General features: G+C 37.3%; 1 protein-coding gene across 5 annotated transcripts in view; it reads right to left on the bottom strand.

Annotated features, from left to right (window-relative positions):
• Positions 1-20,814, bottom strand: part of LOC106169537 (genetic suppressor element 1) — a 73,754-nt gene that overhangs the window by 52,315 nt on the left and 625 nt on the right. For all 5 annotated transcript variants that reach the window (XM_087012266.1, XM_087012264.1, XM_087012267.1 and 2 more), the window contains exons 2-3: positions 17,508-19,692; positions 8,937-9,042 (exon numbers count right to left, since the gene is read on the bottom strand). In XM_087012266.1, the coding sequence (XP_086868392.1) occupies positions 8,937-9,042; positions 17,508-19,580 (2,179 nt within the window). In that variant the 5' untranslated portion in view covers positions 19,581-19,692. The remainder of the gene's footprint in view (positions 1-8,936; positions 9,043-17,507; positions 19,693-20,814) is intronic.

Here is a 20,814-nt window from a genome sequence, read left to right as displayed (position 1 = left end):
TCATCATCAAAGATCTGAATCCTGCCCGCATAAAACATCTTTTTTATTGTGTAAATCACAAAGGGCACACATCTCTTTTTTAATTTTTATCCTTTTAAGTAAAGGCCTTTTTAACATGCCTTCAAAGCCAGCAGCCAATACCTGCATGCTAGCTTCCTTTTACAACTTCATTGTTTTACCATAAATCAAATATATAGAAATAAGTATGTGTGTATATATGTCTGCTTGTGTGTGCTGCCTGTATTACAAGTATTGATGCATTATGAACTATGTTGACATGCATTCTACATTCAAAATCATTTTATTTTGACTATTTCAATGATGGCATTTTTTTTCATCCATTCATCCACTAACTCACTCACTCACTCAATAATTTATTCGTTCATCAGTTCATTTGCTTATCCAGCTAATTATCTGCCTGTCTGCTGATCTATCAATTTATGCCCTTTAATGATATGCCAACTGCTAGCCTATACTATTAAATATGTAAAAAATCTCTTCATTTGCTGGCCAAAAAGTGTTACAGGTATTACATAAGGATGGAAGGAACGTCACTAGCTTTTAAATTCCTCAAGTCAAACATGTGAAGGTTTTAAAGACCAGTTTTCTGGATTACTGACAATGGGGCCGAGGCAACAAGTCACATTTCACACCATGAAGGAGATTAATGTATGACCTAGCAAATTTACTAAGACCCCGTACTGAAATTCTTGATACAGAAAAACAAGGAGGCAGGTAAGTAAGACTAGATCTTGAATGACAAGTTCTTTCTGGGTCAACAAAAGTTCAACTACTTGCAGTGATCAGGATCTCAGATATTTTGGGGAGTTTTTTTTACATTCTAGTGGCTTTGTTATCTGTTATTTTAAAGTAGTTATACATTAATTGTAACTCACTTAACAAATCATTTAAGAATTCTTCAATGCTTTTATAAATATGGCCAAGATGTTTTACCATGCTAAATGATTACATTTAAGTTTACTGGGAGATTCTCCTTCATATCTAGCTATTAAGGGTATCAAGTTAAAATTATTTTAAAACAAAATGTGTATCCCATGACAGTTGATTACATAACAATCACCTGATAGATGTGCAATCATCAAAGGTGCTGGAAACTGTATCAACATAGAGAAAATATATTAATTAAGAGATGTCATTTTACCCTTTACTTAATAAATACCCATCACAAGCCATTTGTGTACCTAATACTGAATTGGTACATACCCTGAACAATGAATCATGGGCCAAGTTCATTCCAAACATTGTTATTTTTATCTGTGATTGTAAAATTGTCACTGAAGCCATTTGGAATATTGGACACACTATTTGCTTTCTGTGTGGAAAAACAACAATTCCCTCTAATAAAGTTTGGATCTTTTGTGAAGTTCTTAAAGCATTCTTAAGGCAAGGGTGAAAATCTGGTATGAAACCTGAATGTAGCCTTAAAAGTCAAAGACACATCACCAACAGAAAGCGAAATGTTTATGACACCAAAATAATTTTTTTTCCAAAATTTAAAAGAAAACTTACCATGAAAGGGCAAAAATGGCGGTGTCGTCTGCTGCATTCCATAAAGCCCAAATGAAAAAGCACTGCCTGGTAAAACGGGGTTGCCTGGGTGGCCCCTGTCTTCCCGTCCATTGCTGGCACGATGGTGGTGCAGTCCCGAATTACTGAACATATTGTGCAGTGACATTTTTCTTTCTGTTGTCACTGTTCAAATTACGACAACAATCACTATAAATCTGCAGCACTATGGTGGCAGAGTCATGAGAGGCAACATGTGTACTTGCTATACATATACAAACAAATCAACTGTCACATGCACATATGCAGGAACTGTGAGATGATCAGATCTCGCTTTGGCAAACTTGGGTTCTCTCCTCAGGTTGCCTCCTTCAATCATGTGAAATCAGGATGAGCTTCCACAGCACAGCATGAACTCGCATAAGTGTACATCACATGCGAACACCCAAGTCACAGGGCCCCAACCCTGCTGGTTCTACAGCGGCAGTAAATATCTCCTCTAGCTCTTCCTTTTATAATAACACCACCATCGTATTATCTCCAACACAATCTTCCCCTCTTCCCTTCCACATCCACAATCACCAAATGCCTTTCTCGTATGAAGTGATGGACGTACGTGCCAATATGCTTAATATCCACAATTATTTTTCCCGCTTGCGCTTTAATAATAAACAGCTCACTTTAACTCGTGAGTCACGTTATTCTGGGCACACTAGATCTTTTACTACAACTACTACTGACATCAGAATGATAATAATAGGCATACCCTTCCACCTCCTCTTTGAAAAAAAAAGGCTCCCCTATTTCATGTATCTCCTGTTCACCTCTCAGGTATTGTTCCATAAAAAAAAGACAATGTAAAAATAGCAGTCATCAAATATCTTTTTTCTTCACAGCATACTTTCACCTACTGTGCAGCACGTAACCCAGTGAGCTAATGCAGTCATTTTCACAGCTTGCCTTTAAATCAAATCACCAACATGCTCTCCCCCTCCTTCACAGGCATCCGGGTATAGAATACTGTGATATAGCAGCAGTTGAAGTCTTCTTATTAAGGTCCCAGCAATGTTTCCACTCAATTTATCTCTTATGACTTCGTGTAAACCATAGCATGTTCATCACACTGAACAAGTTGTCATATAGGTTGCATAACAGCGTGGCAAACTGCCAACGGGATCCGTACAGAAAACAATGCGTGTCTCCTCTCCGTCCAAGTTAGACTAAATAGTGTGAGGTTATCTTTTTAAAAAAGTCCTCATGCCTCCTTCATTCCTTTCAGCAAACACCACGAGTCAAGAAGTAATTTCCACCGCTAGTTTTTTCCTCTAACATATCGCTAACAGTAGCCCCCTCTGTGATGCTCCACACAGTGTTGAATAATCTCCCTCATAAAAACCTCATTGCGTCTTTTCTCCTTCAGGTATCCACGGGTAAACTAGCAATTTTCACAGCTCCTCTCTCGGCAGCAGTACTATCTGTGACTGGTGCGTGTTGATAAGGCTTTTTCCCTGCAGTTAATACATTATCTAAAGGTCGCGTGGGTCAACTGAGAGTTGACAGCGCCTGAACAAATCTTTTCCACTATGAGGGCAGGCAGGCTACACTACACTAACATATGATAGGTGTGTTAGTGCTCTGTGTAGTACTACTACTACGTATAACTATACTCCTTAGTACTTGTACTTAGGAGAGCCCAGATGTGTTTTTCCCACCACTTCAATTCCATCTGCCCGTGTCACTCTGATGCATGACAATGTAAGCTTCCTTTGCTGACTGCCACTGGTTAAATTTGCCACTGGCATTGAGCTGGTAATGTTCAACTTGGCAATTCTTTACTCTTCCTAATTCGCTGTATTTTTTATCTGACCTTTTCAGGGCACTTGATGCATGTTCATGAAAAATGGCTCGTTGTCTTATAAAATGACTCCCATTTATGAAAAAGAGGTTTGAAATTTCTCCAAAATAATTCAAAATCTGCGGAAAGTTCTGCAATGGTGTTTAAGAAGGTGACTATTTACAAGTATATGAATATGAGCCTGCATTCCAGACTGCCATCACTTACATATTCACTGTGATATCACTTACAAATTTCTCATCACTGACAGATAATCCTTGTAAAACATCTCCAAATGTGACATTAAAAAAACTGAAAAAAATTTAATCTTCTAGCCCCATTGTTCATATACACATTCAAATGCTCAACACTCACTAAAGTCTTTTTCTTTAGCCCACGCTGCTGACTACCACTTCAGAATCTCTATATCCCCGAAGTAGATGTAGCCTAATCACATATTCTAATAAGCTGAGTGCATAAATTGATCATAACCCTGATGTCAGATATTGATCCTGCAGCCTATTTACTATACTCTACCCACATCAACTACAATGACCCTGTTCACATTTTACAAAGACGGATAAAATCTCATTCGATTTGAATGCCCCGATAAAAACTCTCACAATTGAGTCATCTGTGTATAGCCTGGCACTGTGCAGAATCCACAGTCTTAATAATCACCAAAGAGTGAAGGGTTGGATTTACAGTTGACCTGACACTCACTTGATTGCAATATGACTGCTGACATCAGTTGGACCTAAACCGATTTGCTCTGTGTGAGCAGAGTGTGAACATCCCTACAGGCCCACTGCTGAACCCTGATATCCGTTTCTACTGTTGGTTACATGCATACAACTTACAGCCTAGGGAATTGCCTTTGGAGTATACTATCCACAGTGCCTTATCTTAAAACACAGAGGCCCTTCAAAGAGGATAACCAATGAGGCATTAATCATTCAGATTCTTGGCTGATATGTGTTTCGATAAGAGGTCTTATTGTTTCAGGCATTATTGGATTTTTTTCCTACACAAATGTGCTGTCGTTTTGTACTTCATTCTTATTCTGTTCAGAAATTGCCAGAGCCCAGCTATCATTTCCCCCTCTCCATTATAAATATTTGAGCTTGTAAATTCAGCGCCCGCATCTCCCCGTGAAGTAGTATTTATGTCAATGTGCTGGTTATTGATCGACGTTAAAAAAAAAATCAATTTCTGTAGCTTGTGAGCCATGCCTGATCAATTCGCGGGTATAATGAAACTTATCGCCTAATGCAATATTTTTTCGTATTAAATTTGATTCTCTGCCCTGTCACAATCTATTAACTGGTTTTACTATAGAGACCCGGTACTATCAAGAGATTAGAGGCTAATCAATACCCGGGCATGCAGGGAGCGTTGTTGTTAGTCGTTTGCGCTAAATCGCCTTTGTTCTCAGTCCACGCATGGGTCAAAAGTTTGCAAATGGTTGACTCAAAGTGTACGACCCTACACAAATGTGTCAGCCTATCCCTTCCTGGGAATGTCTTGAATCGATCGAGGAAGAAAGCGTGCTATTTGGAGGAGAAAGAGTCTGCGGAGAATATCACACATCTTGTCTTTCCAATCTTTTTTTCCACTGCGGTTTTCAATAGGATAACATGACACCATATATTCCTTTAGAAAAGAGAAATAAGGTCCCCAAAGTGGAAAAGTGTAAGAACCACAGATATCAATATCTTGAATTTTCTTTATTTTTTTTTTTTCACTTGCACATATTCTAAGCTGATTTTATGTCAACATATCACATTAGAGAGGCAACTGAAGATCATTTTACTGTCTCTGAATGCACAGGTTAAATTGAAAATGACTTTTTACTGCATAGAATCATTTTTAATACAAGTCTGACATCCCTGTCTTTGACTCATTATCCCCCATAGAAAAAGTAATTTTAAAAAGTACCGGAAATTCTTAAACAAGGCAGCAAAGCTGTCAAATGTACAGACAAAAAACAGGAAATAACTATGCACAAAATAGGCTACTGTCAATTCTGATGCAAAATTTTAATGACTGAATCTGACAAACTGCAATGATATGAGTTTATTTCCATTTTTGAAACTTTATTACACAATACACGATAACAAGTTTACCATCATTTTTACATAATCAACTAATAATGTTGTAAAGATGCAGGAAATGCCAAACAAACACTTTTAAGTATCTTATTAATTAAATAATGAAACTGTTAACATGCCTAAGAAATGAATCTGAGGAAATGTGAAAAAACGGCATTTCTTTGAAATAATGGCCCGATTAAGCTGATTTTTGAACTCAACCTGCGTTTTAGCAGGAATGACCACTCCTGTGAGTTTCATGACAATTGGCCCATCTGTTTTTCTTATATTGTATTTACTGTGTTGCATATACGCTGAAAAGTGAAGAAAAAAGCATAACTACTAAAACAGTGGCCCGATCATGCCGATTTTCAAACCTGACCTGCGTTATAATAAGATCGATTACTCCTGTGAGTTTCATGACAACAGGCCTATCAGTTTTCCTTGAAATGTGTTTACAGTGTTGCATATATGCTGAAAAGTTAAAAAACAGCATAACTTCCCTTAAAATGGCCCGATCATGCTGATTTTCGAACTTGACCTGCGTTTTATGAATATTCATCAGCTCTGTAAACATACAGCCAAAAAGTAAAACTGCCTTCCACTTATCATGTTTACAATGAAAGTGCACGGCGCCAGCGCCGGCGACAGTGATGGCGGCGACGGCAGATACAGGTGATGGCAATATGTACAGACACATCTGTACATATTTACTGTACTGTTTGAGAACAGTAAGTGACATTGTTTTTCTTAAATGGTCATCATGGGAGCAGTGCCCAAAATAGGGGTTTCTTCAAATTTTGATGCAATATTACATAATGTTTAACAGCATAATGACCATCAATTTTAATAATAAAATATTAGTATCATGGATATTCAGAAAATGTGACTAGCAAAGGTCTTCAGGCCCATATGGAACTTCAAAGTCACAACTTGAAAATGCCAAAATGTAAACAAGACAGCACTGTTCTGAAATGTTTTTGTTTTCCATTTTTAACAATTTTTTTAACATAAAACAAAATTAACAGGTTATTGCCATCTTTATATGATCAACTAAGAAAATTGATGAGATGGGAAAACTATAAATACAACAGTGTTAAATGTCCAATTTCCTCCATTCTGAGATTCTAAACATAGTGAATGATTGCATCTGACAAACTGCAATGATATGAGTTTATTTCCATTTTTGAAACTTTATTACACAATACATGATAACAAGTTTACCTTCAGTTTTACATAATCAACTAATAATGTTGTAAAGATACAGGAAATGTCAACCAAACACTTTAACATGTCTTATTAGTTAAATAATGAGACTGTTAACATGCCTAAGAATTGAATCTGAGGAAATGTGAAACAAGACAGCACTGTTCTGACATGGGTTTATTTCCGTTTTTAACACTTTTTTAACATAAAACAAAATAAACATTTTACTGCCATTTTTTATGACCAACTAAGAAAATTGATGAGATGAGAAAAGTATCAATAGAACAGTGTTAAATGTCCAATTTCCTCCATTCTGAGATTCTGAACATAGTGGATGATTGAATCTGACAAACTGCAATGATATGAGTTTATTTCCGTTTTTGACACTTGATTACACAATACATGATAACAAGTTTACCATCATTTTTATATAATCAACTAACAATGTTGTAAAGATGCAGGAAATGTCAAACAAACACTTTTACGTATCTTATTACTTAAATAATAAGGCTTTTAAGATGCCTAAGAATTAAATCTGAGGAAATGTGAAAAAACAGCATAACTTCTAAAATAATGCCCCGATTATGCTGATTTTCGAACTCCACCTACGTTTTAGTAAGACTGACCATTCCTGTGAGTTTAATGACAATTGGGCTTTCTGTTTTTCTTATATTGTGTTTACAGTGTTGCATATATGCTGAACAATGAAAAAACCGCAAAACTACTAAAATGGTGGCCAGATCATGCTGATTTTCGAACTTGACCTGCGTTTTAGTAAGATTGATTACTCCTGTGAGTTTCGTGACAACAAGCCTAACGGTTTTCCTTGAAATGTGTTTACAAGGTTGCATATATGCTGAAAAGTGAAAAAACAGCATAACTTCTACAATAATGGCCCGATCATGCTGATTTTCGAACTTGACCTGCGTTTTATGAATATTCATCAGCTCTGTAAATATAAAGCCAAAAAGTGAAACTGCTTTCCACTTATCGTGTTTACAAGGAAAGTGCACGGCGCCGGCGACGGCATCGGCATCGGCATCGGCATCGCCATCGGCATCGCCATCGGCATCGGCGACGGCGACGACAGACGCAGGTGATGGCAATATGTACAGACACATCTGTGTCTGTACATAAAAACAAAATAGGAATCCAGGGCATTCAAAAATTTCAGTCCTAGGAATACTTGCAATTCTGTATGTCTGTAATGCTACTTAAGCATCAAATCCCTATCTAATATACCTCGTTCCATTTTTCATAATATCCTGGGGCTTTGGCTTCAGGAAATCTACATGGAGCTGATGAGCAAAATGAACAGGTTTCATTATTTTTGCTTCAATGGAGACATGTTCTCTTTACGAAGTATAATCAATAAAATGTAGGAAGGAAACATTTAAGTTAAGGTGCCCTTGCTTCCAGGCATTCTGAAACTCAGTTATGTTCTGTTTGCTTGAATCATTTCAATGTCTACTAAATTGATACCTTCAAATAAACAACTAGACATAATATCTCTGAAAAATTTCACTTGTATTTGTCAAATTTTCCTGGATTATCTAAACCCCTGGTTTAGGAGCAAAACAGTTTCATGGTTACAAAATCAAAGAATACTAGGTTAATTTTTTACTTTAAATTCAAGGCAAGTATTCACAGAGAAGAGGATTGTCAGCTGCCTCAACCAACATAGATGGCAGTGAACAGATTCAATCATTGCGACAGTTGAGAACCAGAATGTTTTGAAAAGCACCCCTAACACATTCAGTAATTACATGAGCGTTTCCAGCTAAATGCATGGGGATGTGAAATTAAGTTTACTATGGATCTCCTAATATTCAGTGCATAGTAGTTTGAAACATGATTACACCTCACCTACTCCAATATATCCATATCTCAAAATTTATCCTTTTAAGTTGCATATTAAATTTAGTTTTCAAAGTGAATCATCTTTATTCCAGGTGTTGCTCATAACAATCTGTTTTGATTGATATATTATAGTTTTGTTTAAATTCAGTAGTAATCGTAATTGAGATTTCACTGTAGTTTGCAACATTAAACAATGACCCCATACCCCCCCCCCCCCCAAAAAAAAATAAAATAAAATAAATAAATAAATAAATAAAAATTAGGCCAGGTCAGTAAAATTGTGTTCATGTGTTCAGTAAATGGACACTGTTTCTACTAAAGGTAGGGGTCACTAGACCCTGGTGTCCCCGAGGACCAGTAAAAGAAAACGTTTGTGACACACTCTTTCCGTATTTCTATCACCATACAAAACTTCCTACCTAAAATCCCTTCACCGCTGTTTTCCCCATGTTCCTCCTCATCCTGGTCCTCTTTGGGTTCAGTTTTGATTTTTTTCAAAGGCTGACTGCTTTCTTCAGAGGGTGCCTAAAGATGGACAAAAATAATAAAATCAATGTTATGTAGAAGATATGAACAACAATTAGTCATTTTTGAAAATCTTTTTAATTACAACAAAGATCAAACAACTTACTAATTACATAACTTAATTAATTTTTCCAGACTGATCATTTTTGTTACTCACAAAAACATAATCTCTGTTAAGGAAGGGCAACTTGACTTTCAGTAGTTTCATTAAACATTAAGGTATTGGAAATAATGCATTGATTTAGGGAAAAATTAATAAATTTTGTTAGAATTTTTTATGTAACAAAAAGTTCTGAATAACTATAATCAGATTCTCAAGGTCTTAGGCTTCATAGGCAAAACTAAACAAAATGGAGCCCAGCTAAACAGCACTAATGTTGTACAGCATATAAAAGTATAAAATTTTCTAGCATAAACAGCAGACATCTTTTCCTTTTTTTTTTTTTTAGACCATAATTTTTTTTTTTAATTTTTATGTTTTACCTGAGGTCTCCAAATGTGGGAGGCCACCAAACTGAAAATTGTCAAATGCTTCCACGGTTTATTTCCAAATGTTTTACTATTTGAAATTTGTCAAAAAAACTGACATGACAAGTGACTACAAATATTTTTTTCATTAAGTATAACAACACAAGCAGCATATCGTAGAAAGATCTCAGGCAAAAATGAAATTCTTGCAGAAGACTTTTTGATCCAAAGTATGCCGACAACATGAACAATGCAAAGGAAATTGGACACATTTAATTACAGATGCTGAAATGAATAAATTCCTGAAGAAGACTTTTGCTCCAAAGTAAGCAACGACCAAAGCTCTTAGAGGAAATGAAGGCATGGGCCTCACACGTCTCATGTTGTGTCAACCAAGTCTTTGCTTACTTTCAAAACATACCACCAGAGGGAAGCACAAGGTGCCTTCCTATTTGCTGTACATGATTTAAGACTTCAGTATCTTTTAAAAAATAACCTCAATTCTGCTGTCTGATGTGTCTGTTAATCTACGGATACTTTCTCTTTACAGTGATCTTACTGGCATCTTACACTGTTTTGTTCTTTGTCTCCAGACACTAAGAAAAACCCAAAACATATCACAGGACAATTTATACTACTGGTAAATTATTATCATTAATAATATCATTATTTTGTCTGGGTTTTACTTAATATCTTCAGCAGAAATAGCTCAATGGGCAACCTGTTATAACAGTTTCCAATCTTTCAGAAACCAACCCAAAGCCTTTTGTCCAATTTCACACAAAGCTCAGTCACACACTTCACCCTAAAATCAGAGCCACATTCAAATCTGCTTAACCTTAAAGTGAGTAGCATACACCTTTAATTCCACTGCAGTTCAAACACAGATGCCTCTTAGCCATAGGCTACTCTAAGACTTTCAACATGCAATTTCAATTCTATGGTTTGCACAACAGATTTGCAATTAGGCCACACTTTTTTAATTTTATGGATGACATCCTGCGCGCGCACCGATTTTCATCCGTTCTCCATAAAAAAAAAAAAAAAAAAAAATCCCCCCCCCCCAAGGAAGTCGGTTGTCGCAAACGTCGTTATTGAATTTGCCGGAAAATGCAATCTGCAATCCACGGCTAATTCCGCAAGCTCCATGCTGTCATTGTCGACTGTGGAGACATCCGAGTAGTTCCGAGTGCGGAAAATGAGCTTTCTGCGCATGCGTATTATCACCACGTGGAAATATGGCCGCTTTGCCGTCAAATTCATCTCTAGCATTACTTTCAAAATACACGACAATTAAAGTCATAAAGAGAACGGGGGCCGTCGTTTTGGATTGGTTTGCCATTGATATTGGACATGGAGATATCACCTTTTTACAATTATATGAAAGGCTGGCCGCGGCCAGCAATCATCGCCCGGAAAATTTCAGTGACATTCTGTCCAAAGCAGCACATAGGCTTACCAGGGTTTTTTTTTGTAGCGAAAAAAGGGTCGACAAGAGCGTCTTGGTATTTGGTGGACTGAAGGTCGGACAGGCCACCCAATAGTTGGCTGCTACGTGTGAGTCGAAGTAGACAAAATGGCATCGACCGAAATTACCTTTTTTAGATTTGGTAGTAGGAAGCATAGGCCTATCTTTGCTTCATTTTTTAACAATTCTGTGAAGTGGTCACAATGCTTAAATTTTCTGAGAGTACAAATAAAGACACGCTGTTTATTTGATATTTGTTTTATTGATTGCTATACCAACAGAATGCATGAAATAACCTTAAATAGATTTGGTAATATGCAGCATATATATATTCATGACTTTTTACCTTTCTACGAAGTAGGCCCTATTCACAATGCTTTAATATTTTGAGAGCATGGATAAAGACATGTTGTTAGTTTGATACGTGTTTCTGTGGTAAATTAGTGTTTCCAGCTGTGTACTGAAAACATAACTTTTCTTAAGCAGTTTTTTTTTTTTTTTTTTTTTTTTTTGGACTGTTTTTTTTTTTTTTCGCCCGCTCGCACCGATTTTGGGGTCCCCAGAGGATGTCATCCATAAAAATAAAAAAGTGTGGCCTTAATTAGAGAGAACATGCATTGCTTTTTAATGTCCTAAACCCTCCTCATTTTCACAACCTGTGCTTCAGTACAAAAGGCAACTATTACATCACTTCTCAAGTAATAAAATCACTTTCCTTGTTAAAAAATATGTAATAAAAAATCAATCATAAAAAAAATAATAACCTGTATATAATGAAAGATAATTATTCTCAATATTGATTTACTCACTTCTTTATCTATCTCTCTTTAATGTAAACCAACAGCAGCTATCTATGTATCACAGACAACAAACAAGGTTAACACGTATTACATTTAAAGCTAAATAAATAACCAAATTATTATTATTTAAAATAAAAATCCTAATGTAAATGCTCCTCCAATAACACACACACACACACACACACACACACACACACACACACACACACACACACACACTTTTTAAAATACCTCCCCAGAAATAGTTCTAGTGGCACCAGGTGGTAGTTTGATTAGCTAATAGCAGGCAGATAAACTATGCCACTGGCCACAGGTCAGCCGATCACTGCCCACCTGCCATTCTGTAGATGCTTTAACACTGAGGACTTAACAATAGACCCCCAGGATAATAAATTGTGGTAAGGTGTGTGTGTGAACAGCTGTGTCTGGTGTGTGTATATGATTAACTGTACATTTTATTTTACCCCTTGTGTATACTCTTAAAGATTTGTATTAATATTACTGTGCCCAAAAATATACAAAATATAGAGAGCTGACAGATATAACTGAACCATTACAAGCTTGTTGTAAGACATTTCCTTTTTATAAAATTTACAGATCTTCATTTATTGTCTAAATTGCGTCTGCTGGCCACACAAAAAATTTTAACTTGTCAGTATCTTTTAAATTTTTAAATAACAGAGCATTGCTGAAACCCTTTCAAACCTCCTCTCCTTCACTCCCTCCATCCTCCCTCTCTCTCTCTCTCTCTCTCTCTCTCGTATCAAAACTAATATTCCCTGCGCAAACACCACTTCTACTATATGTGCCAACAGAGTGCCCATACAGTGAGTACCAAAAAAGTATCTGTGATCCAAAATCCAGTAAAACAGCATATATCAGGGGCGGATTGAGACTGTCAGAAAATATCTCTGGATCCGCCCCTGTATATCTATCTTTATGTATCAATACAGCTGTTCCTCCACACCTGCCAACTCGATCTACAATGATCCAGTTTACCCACAGGTCTACATAATTGTGGTCTTCTTAGGATCCTTCTTAAGCCTGTTGAAAAGAGACCACAATAAAGGATATACTGCCAGTATTTAAAGGTGTGTTTCTGTTGAAGATAGGCTGCCCCTTTTTTCATGTGATCCTTTCTGTCTGATATGGTTAAGGTAAACGTAGAAACCTAATAAAATCCTCTGTATGGCTTTTGGGTACTATGGCAAGCTCTTTCTGAAACTGGCCCCAGTTTTTATGATAGCTGAACTTACTAGTATTTCAGCCTGTGTTTCAAAATCTGATGGATACTGATATATCCATCATAAGCACTTGGTTATTGCCACTTTTAAATCACAGTATATGCTGGGGTTGACTGCAGTTATTGTTAGTATTTTGAAACCCTGATTGTCTGATATATACAGTAAAAACATTTCATCAACTCTACTTAAAAAAACTGTACTAATTAAAATCTTACAAATCTCCATGGATGGCACTTTCACTTTATATTGGCTATCTTCTATACTTTTTTTCCTTCTTTTCCCTCAGTTCTCCCATTACTTTTCTTCCACAAAAAAATCTCTGGCAATGAACAGAGATGATTGTAGCCAAGGAGTAAGTATTTTGAAATATTAAGAAGTTTCAAATTCGTTTTCTTACTGAGACAGGCCATTAAGGGTCCAAATGCTTCAATAATGAAAATCTAAAAAAACAAAATAACTTTCTGAATCATAACATAGGGAAGCCAAAAGAAGGCTAAACAGTTGTTTGGCTAATGCTCTAGTGTAGTCTCTTAAACATGCAATTTCATCTCATTTATAGTTTCCTGGTGCAGGCTGTAAAACACGCAATTTCAGCTGACTATATATATATAGTGTCCCCAGTGATTGTAATATCTCCAGGTGCTGTGAACACAGGTAAAAACATTTGCCAAACTGGCACAATGGCAACGGCAGGGGGGGGAGCATTGAGGCGTAGACAAATTAATGGGATTCACCCGACAAATGGAAGATGCAGGAATACTCTTCTGATGCGATATTGATTTAAGGGTCGCACACCTTGTATGTAATGTTAGCAGGTGCAATAAGTGCTTAATGTCGTCTGCCTGAATTTAAATTGGCTTGTGAGTTGTTTTGTGGTAAATGAAATGAGACAGATAGGGAAAAATTATTTCTTTACAATGACATCCCCTATTCACTATAGGTTTCCTTTTGTATAGATTTTTTTTCTTTCTTTTTATCGGCACTGAAGTGTTGCCCCCGTCTTCCCACTTCTTGTATGAGATGTTTGAGGTAAACAGGTGAAAAAACACAAAACTTCCATTTACGCTAACAATGATATTGATATCTCTATTTATATATCTGATTTCATACCACACTGGCTAAATAAAATTTACTTGCAAACTGGGGAAGGGAATGGAGACATATATGAGGATAAGAAATGAATACATTTGCAATAATTTACTCTGAATTAATGTTTTTGTTTTAGAAAATCATAGCCCATGGGTACTTGTATGATTTAAAATTACTGGTATGACACTGAGATCTGTTGGTCTCTCCTGTAACAGCTTAAAATGCTTGAATAAATTTGTATAAAAAACACTTTATATTTGTATTCCTATTACAAACCCATATTATCAAATCATAACAAACAGCTAAAACAGTTCTATTGAAGGTTTAATTTTATCAATTTTCTTATTTTTCTAGTGACAATGTGAGCTGGAGTCTGTTCTTTGAGCTTTTAACATACTGCCCTTTCATCTTCTTGTTGTCTTTCCGTCTGCTTTGGGGTCAACTTGGTGACATATGATACTGGACCACCTGCTTCCCTGTGCCTGTAGTATTCAATGTTCAGAGGAGACAGGCACTCTGAACTTTTAAATACTGTGTGTTTACAAGGGCACTGAAAAGCTGATATTTTTGGTCTATTCCTGCACCTTCGTAACATGCATTGTTAAAATGTCTTCATTTTTTCCACAAACTGTGGGTGCAATAATAGATTAAAAATTCATGAATTGATTATATTAGTGTACCTCACTAAAGGCATGAATTAACTGACAGAACATTTTCAGTCTTTTAGAATTACACAAAACTGCACAACATCTGCAGCTTTTACATATATGATAAAACCTTTTTTTAATTTATACTAGCGGTATATATACTAGTATATATATTGTATGCAGTAACATAAAATAGTTAATTTCTTACTAACAAAATATCAATTGAATGAGGAGACTAGTCCACAACATTTGTTATAATTGAAATCCATTCACTGTGATGACAGCTAGTAGTCTGCAACTTAAATTGATTTTTAGGAAAAGGTTTATTTGACTGGGAGTTAATGTTTACGGAGGTCAGAGGTCAACAAGTATGGAAGTGCTTAGTGGTGAACATCTGCTCATTCAGGTGCAAAATTCCCTTTCCAGCAGAAGGTCACCAGATGTTTCAGGAAGCTCAGCAGACGAACTGATCTGTGCAACATGCCCTCCCTGAACTGAACAAGGGCAGCCCCATACAGATATTCACAGATGCTGACAGTTTTTTTTTTTTTTTAATATACAGACATCACAAACACATACATAGATGTCTAGGGAAAAAGGTGACAAAACTTTCCCACAGGAACAGAAAAATTTTTGCTAAAAATCACTGGGGTGTCTTCGAAAACTTTCAGTGCCTGCATGTACATGTGCATTTAGTTTTACACAAAACTTTCCCTAAGCATCCAAAAACAACTGTCTTCACTCAGTAACAATTTAATTAATTATACTGCTGCTGCTTCATGTTTGTCACTCAGATGTCACTGCAAAGTGACACAGCATCCACTTAAGCTAAAGAAACAAATGTTTTTCACATCCACTATGGCGCCTTACCATTTTCCAAGTCATGAATCTACTATATTTATTACCACTGTCATAAAAGCACCCCACTCCCAGTGCACTACCAAAGGATTTGAGGCTTGTTTATTAATAAGATTTCAGTTAATCTTTTTATAATATTCTGAGAGTGTTTGACATCTGATTATCCCATACATTAAATACAGGTGATATACCTGAAGGGGCAGACAATCACAATTGGCCCAAAAGACACAGCTGGAAACTTAACCGATTCTTCTGGGACATAAAACTTTGCTAAGACCTATCACTGTTTTACTTCAATAGTAATTTCGTACAACAAGCCACTGAGCAAAAACAAAGCACAGATCAACAGATTACACTACACTAACCTCCAAAATATTGCAATAAGGAGATAAGGTAAGCATATTCACTTGAGTGAAACAAGGTGGGGGGGGGGGGGGGGGCAAGTGAATTTGTACAAATCTTTTTTTCTTTTTGTCAACCAATTATTGTGCGCGCCTGATTCAATAATAAAAAACAGCACCTATAAAGCACCTGTTAACATCATGTTTATCTTTTCAAGAAATGATTTCAATACATCCATAAGGTAAACGGGTCTATAGATCTCTTCCCAGGGATCCTTTCATTGAGTTAACTCCTGTCTCTGACCTTCAAACATTCATGTCTACCTTTGTGACTAAAACCTGGGCAAACATAGCACCCAGAGCACCTGTTCCCTCATTTAGTCCAAGCTATTTTTTTAATACCAGAAATAATACTCCCTAAACCCCCCCCCCCCCCAATCCCCTTCTCTCAGCAACATGATTACATCCTTTCAGTATAAACCAGGAACAACCACTGCATTTACATATATCAACTTCTGCACTTCAAAGCCAGGCAAAAAACAAAAGGCAAAAGCACCTGCTAACATGTCAGAACCACATTAAGGCAGTTAGCCCTGGTCACGGCTGAACAACCAACATGGACACATTCTTCTTATTCTAATGTACGAGTCAGTGACTGCGATGAATAAAGTTGTGCGCTGAAATCAATTTTACCTGGGAAAGGAGCTGAATTGAACTGCTAACTGCACCTGGGTGGCAGGACCTGGTAATTCAACAGAAATTTCGAACACCTCATTTCTTCTAACATCTTATTTTTATGTGGATTTTTATATCAATTTCCTCATGAACACCTCATTTCTTCTAACATCTTATTTTTATGTGAATTTTGATATTAATTTCCTCACAAACACACCATTTTTTGACAAGGCCCTGGACTACATTTAGAAAATGTTTAGAATCAAAAGTTAAAAAGAACACAGGTTGACTCACGTTAACTAGTCGGTCATGTGATCAAGGCCCTCTAATGAATGATGGAAAGATCATGCAGGGGCGGACGGAAGCAGTCTTCTGGGTCTTCCAGAAGACTGTCAGAATTTTTCAAGTTTACATTGACAGGCATCTAATTTATTCTGTTGAAAGTGATCAAAAATGGAGGATGGATCAACAAAGATTTGGAAGACTACCAGAAACTATCTCTGGATCTGCCCCTGTCATATGCATACTATAAGAGGCAGAAGCATAAGTTTCTTCAAAAATAAATTAATTTTTACATCACTGAATAGTCATTTTGGGAAATATAATTTTACAACACTGTTTGAATTTTGTGAATAATTACTGTACTTAGCAAACAGACTGAGTACTGGGAATCTGATGTTCAAACCTAGGTGGTCAAAGCAGATTGGGTTTTAGTCATTCCCAACACTTCCTATTTTCGGTGTTATTCTAATTATTCTTAATTCATTAATTTCGTATTATTTTATATTTATTATACATTTACCTGGACTCTCAGTCTTTCACAACTGCCCCCCCCTTTACTCGCCATCATTCTTACCCCTCACTCACACACTTACCAGAGCTGCATCCCCTGGCAACTTGAAAAACATGTCATCTGGAGCCACTTCTAGTTGCTGAAATCTCTCATACTGCTCCGTAAACCAGCCATGGCACTTCATACACACAATACCACTACCACCCTCCTCCACCAGGAGAGTCTCAGGGAAGGTTGGCATCGATTTCAAAATGGGGAACTTTCTAGAAGAGAGTCTCCGGAACTGGCTTCTCTGGATTTTCCTCCTACAGGCAAAACAGTTAATTTCTTCAGTTTTGTAAGATCTAAGCCAGCGATTCGGTGGAGCTTCCATTGCCTCGTAAACTGACCATTGTTTTTGCAAGGAATGGTAACAAAACCAACAGGCATCAACTTGGCCATCTTTGCTCATGGCTTGGCAGTTCCTGCTTGGTTCTCTGCTACTAAGAAATGGAAAGAATGCTTCCCTGGAATCCTCAGAAGCATAGGCATGCAATTTGTATACCTTGGAATGGCAACTATGACCACAGACAAAACAGAATTTCTCCTCACAACGACTTTCAGAAGGCACTCTGATTTTCTGTTGACTCTGAAATCCATTTTCTTTGGTGTATGTTACTTCAGCACTAAGAGACCTTGCCACCACTGGGTCACTGACCCCTGACCTTTGAAGGTCAGGGCTCGAATATGCATGTTGAGCATCCAGTGTAGGGGCACTGGCAGAGCTGCTGAGACTTGATGATGGAGATCGAGGGTGAGGAGTGAGGGCAGTTGGGGCAATAGCTAAGAGACCTTGTGACCTAGTACGCTGTTTGTCCAAATGTGACTCCTCCCTGATTTCAATATTCAAAGGTTTACACAACTTAGGGTCAATGGCATTTGACCTTGATTGTTGGTTCTCTTGTTTAACTCTTACTATGTCAGAGGTAACGGATGTGGTAGCAGAAAGAGAATATTTCCTCTCACTAAGGGAAACTCCTTCACTTTCATAAGCTTCCCACTGTTGCTTCAATGCCAGGAAACATGTGCGACATGCAAGCACACGCCCCTTTGCATCAACTGGCCTTGCTTGCCTATTAGGTTGAACCTTTGCTATGAAAGGAAAATGCATGTGATATTTCTCTTCAGATGGGTGCACACTGAGCCGTTTCAGTGTTGTCGAATCCTGGACACTACCACACAAATAGCATACTTCACTGGCAGAGGCTCGATATGTTGATAAAACCTGAGACGACTGCAAGGGGTAATTCTTGTCACCAGGTAATCTATATTCCCGTGATTCTTCTGGCATCCTTGTGTACTCATAGTACCGCCACTGAGACAGCAAATTCTCAAAACATGTATTACAGACTTTGGTCCTCCCATAGGGGTCAAGAGGAAGAGCGCCCTCTACAGGGGACGTTTTCTCCAGGAATGGAAAAGTCGGTTCCATTCTAGTACTAAACTGTTTAGAGCAAATAACATGAGATTTACCCTCAGTAATTCCAATCCCACAGGTGTAACATCTCATGCCTTTTCCAGCATCAAACTTGGTCGAAGACTTGCTGCTTGACCTCTTCAAAGGTTGGCTATTCTTTGGCATCAGGGATTCAGGTTTTTTACAAGGAGGTTGAGAGGACAAATCTAATGCATTGCTGGTTTTCTCTTCATTGACGAAAGCTGGGGGTACTGGGTACCCAGGGGGTTTATGCCCCTGGGGCATCGCTGGTGGGGTGGGTTGGCTATACTGCACCCCCACCCCCTCTTCATATCCCATATTGGCTGCCAATCCCTGGGGGTGGTAGGCCAAACCCATCAACTGTGCAGCATACTCTCCCTGGAGCTGCATCTCAGCCCCAGTGAAATGGCCGTTGTCCATTCTCTTCAGCCAGTACAGGCGTTTGATAGATGGAGTGCGAGACTTCTCGTAGTTTTTCCATTGTTGTATTAGGAATGAGTAGCAGATGAAACATGCATCCACCTCCCCTTGAGGTCCTGGCCGTGTGGAGCCCTTGGGTGGATCATGGTTCTCCAAGAATGGGAAAAACGGCTCCTGATTGTGGGGCTTGGTGTACAGTATATAGGTGGCGTAGGGGGTGCTGCAAACGAAGCAAATTTTTTTGGTCGGTCTGGTCATGTCTGCTGGTTAGGGATGTTTACTTCATTCAATCTAGTGTTCCAAGTGTGATTCCAACAACAGTTTGGGTATTCGTCAGGACCTGTGATACTGCATGTGTTTTACAAAGGAACTGAAAACAGAGATAAAAATCTTAAGTTTAATTATCTTATAAAGATAAATTTTATACGGATTATATTTTGCAGTTACAAGTAAATATAAATATATACCTCATTTACAAAAATTATACATATTTTAGAAAATCATAACAAAATAACCAAGCCCAAATAAACTGAGACAGTGGCTCTTAAATGTGCGAATCTCACAAGTTCAAGTTTTCTTTTTCCAGCACCCCATATTCATTGTTAAATATATTTACAAGCATAGTTATAGAAAAAGCCATCAGGATAATGCAGAAGCTTTGCATGCTTGAAACAGTGCCATCATTGGAGTGATAGATGGGTGCAAGGATGTGGCTGGAGTCAATTAACCAGCCATTGTGCTGATGAGCAGGCAGATTTCCCAAACCTCATCTCAATCAGCATTACAAGTATAATCACTTAGTTTCTCACTGATGTATACAGTAAATTTATGAACATGAGAGGTGAAAGGAAAATTGTGAGGGTACAGCCGTAAATTTGGGCAAAAATTGGAGATCATTTAATTCTCACATTTAACTTTATCACAACATTTAGACTCTTGCAGAACACAGTAAATATTGTTTTAAAAATAATAAGTGACAATGTAAAACTTAGAAGTTAATATTTCAGATTAGTGAAATGATCAAGTCTTCACAGCTGCCTTTATATGGGACATATACCTCCTTGATTTAAAATATCAGCAATATTATCAATAAAATTAACTTTTGATAATGTTCAACAACAATATTCAGAATAATTATGTCTACTCTTTAACCCTAACTTGAATATGACATTCATATTTATTATAGCAGGCCATCTGTTGATTCTGGTTCACATGTAATTTTTTATAAGCAATAAGTATCCTAACTTCAACAATAACAATAGCATACACACCGTTCCATGGGCACATATCCTCTCCGTTATACGGAAAATCAAGTAATATCTTATAATGATTCCCCAAAAACCTCCCTTTACTTTAAATTCTACATCAAAACTCAAAAACGCTGAAACATTACCAATCGATGTCACTCAGTGCCAATGTTAATGTGAATGACACGGCCTTGGCTACTTGGTAAATGTCAATGAATGGGGATATCAAGTTTACAACGGGACGA

The sequence above is a fragment of the Lingula anatina genome, chromosome 4 (genome assembly GCF_051362555.1).
Source record: "Lingula anatina isolate TDL-2025a chromosome 4, LinAna3.0, whole genome shotgun sequence".
NCBI lineage: Eukaryota > Metazoa > Brachiopoda > Lingulata > Lingulida > Lingulidae > Lingula > Lingula anatina.
Note: the sequence above shows the minus strand (reverse complement) of the source record. Positions and strands in the feature narration are given on the sequence as shown.